The sequence below is a fragment of the Trichechus manatus genome, unplaced genomic scaffold (assembly GCF_000243295.1).
Source record: "Trichechus manatus latirostris isolate Lorelei unplaced genomic scaffold, TriManLat1.0 scaffold00003, whole genome shotgun sequence".
Taxonomy (NCBI): Eukaryota; Metazoa; Chordata; class Mammalia; order Sirenia; family Trichechidae; genus Trichechus; species Trichechus manatus.
The window spans coordinates 37,258,961-37,260,048 of NW_004443939.1; the positions used below are offsets into that span (position 1 = coordinate 37,258,961).

At 51.5% G+C, this 1,088-nt stretch overlaps 1 protein-coding gene across 1 annotated transcript in view; it reads right to left on the reverse strand.

The window, feature by feature from the left end:
- The window catches only part of ODF2L (outer dense fiber of sperm tails 2 like), a 58,842-nt gene extending 58,650 nt beyond the window's left edge, over nucleotides 1-192 (reverse strand). The window contains 1 exon segment of the mRNA XM_023730499.1: nucleotides 133-192. Within this exon segment, the coding sequence (XP_023586267.1) occupies nucleotides 133-192 (60 nt within the window).
- Between the last annotated feature and the right edge of the window lie 896 nt (nucleotides 193-1,088).

Consider the following 1,088-nt stretch of genomic DNA (forward strand, 5'->3'; position numbering starts at 1 on the left):
AGTCTTCCAAAAAATCAGCCTTAAAAACCCTTTGGGGTACAGTTCTACTCTGACACAAATGGGACTGCCATGAGTCAAAATCCACTCAAAGGCAACTTATTATTATTATTTCTGAAAGAAATGCCATCATACCAGGGGACTGCCGGGCCGGGAATTAGGTTCTGGACAAGCCCACCTCGTGCTAAGATCCATTCTGATGTACCAGGGCCCACACCCTTCATAAAAGTATAAGACTCTCTGCCTCTCTCCCAATCCAGGCAGTCAGGGGAAAGTACCTCCAGAAAGTGCGCATAAGGGGGCTGAGACCAGCCTCTAGCTGGAAGTTCACTTCCAGGACTCACCACCACCCTGGCCCCCGCCCCACAAACAACAGGCTGCTGGGTAACCACCCATAGGCACCCAAAGATTCCCCACGAAATGAGCCCCCCCAACACAAACCGAGCCTACGTCCGCCATGCGTCAGCACGTCGCCATGACGTCAGCCCGTCGCCGCACCGTTATACATACAAGCGCCCAAGCGGCCTCAGACGTTTGCGCTGTGCCACCGTTAGGAGGAGATCCGGCAGGCGTACCTGTGTTCTCCTGCCCTGGGTCAGCTAGGCTGCAGCTGGACGCAGTGGGCAGTGGGTGAAAGACTAAGAAGGAAGGCGAGAGACGTGAGGCAGAAGCAGGCGAATTCCTACAACTGCTGGCGGTGGAAGTGTGCCCGTCAACGTACAGCGAAACAAAAGCTAAGCCAGTAACCAGGAAGTGGCTTCTGTGGCAACCACTGCCCCGCCCCTTCCGTTGAGCTCATTGGCCCTTTTCGGGAAAGCCAGCGCAAGTTGCTATTGGCGGGGACGAGGAGGCGGGACTTAGAAGAGGCTTTTTTTTTAGTTTTTCTTTTCTGAAAGGGGCACCACGTCTGTATAGTTAGTTGAGCTAACCTAAAGAAGGAAATAAGACCGATTAATTCCGAATATTAACTCCCAAAATGTGAACACTGCTAAAGTTAAGAAACTGTGGTCCAATATAGAGGCCACTAGTCAACGGTTATTGAACATTTGAAAGGTTACTGGTCCACATGGAGATAATTTGCAAGTGCAAAA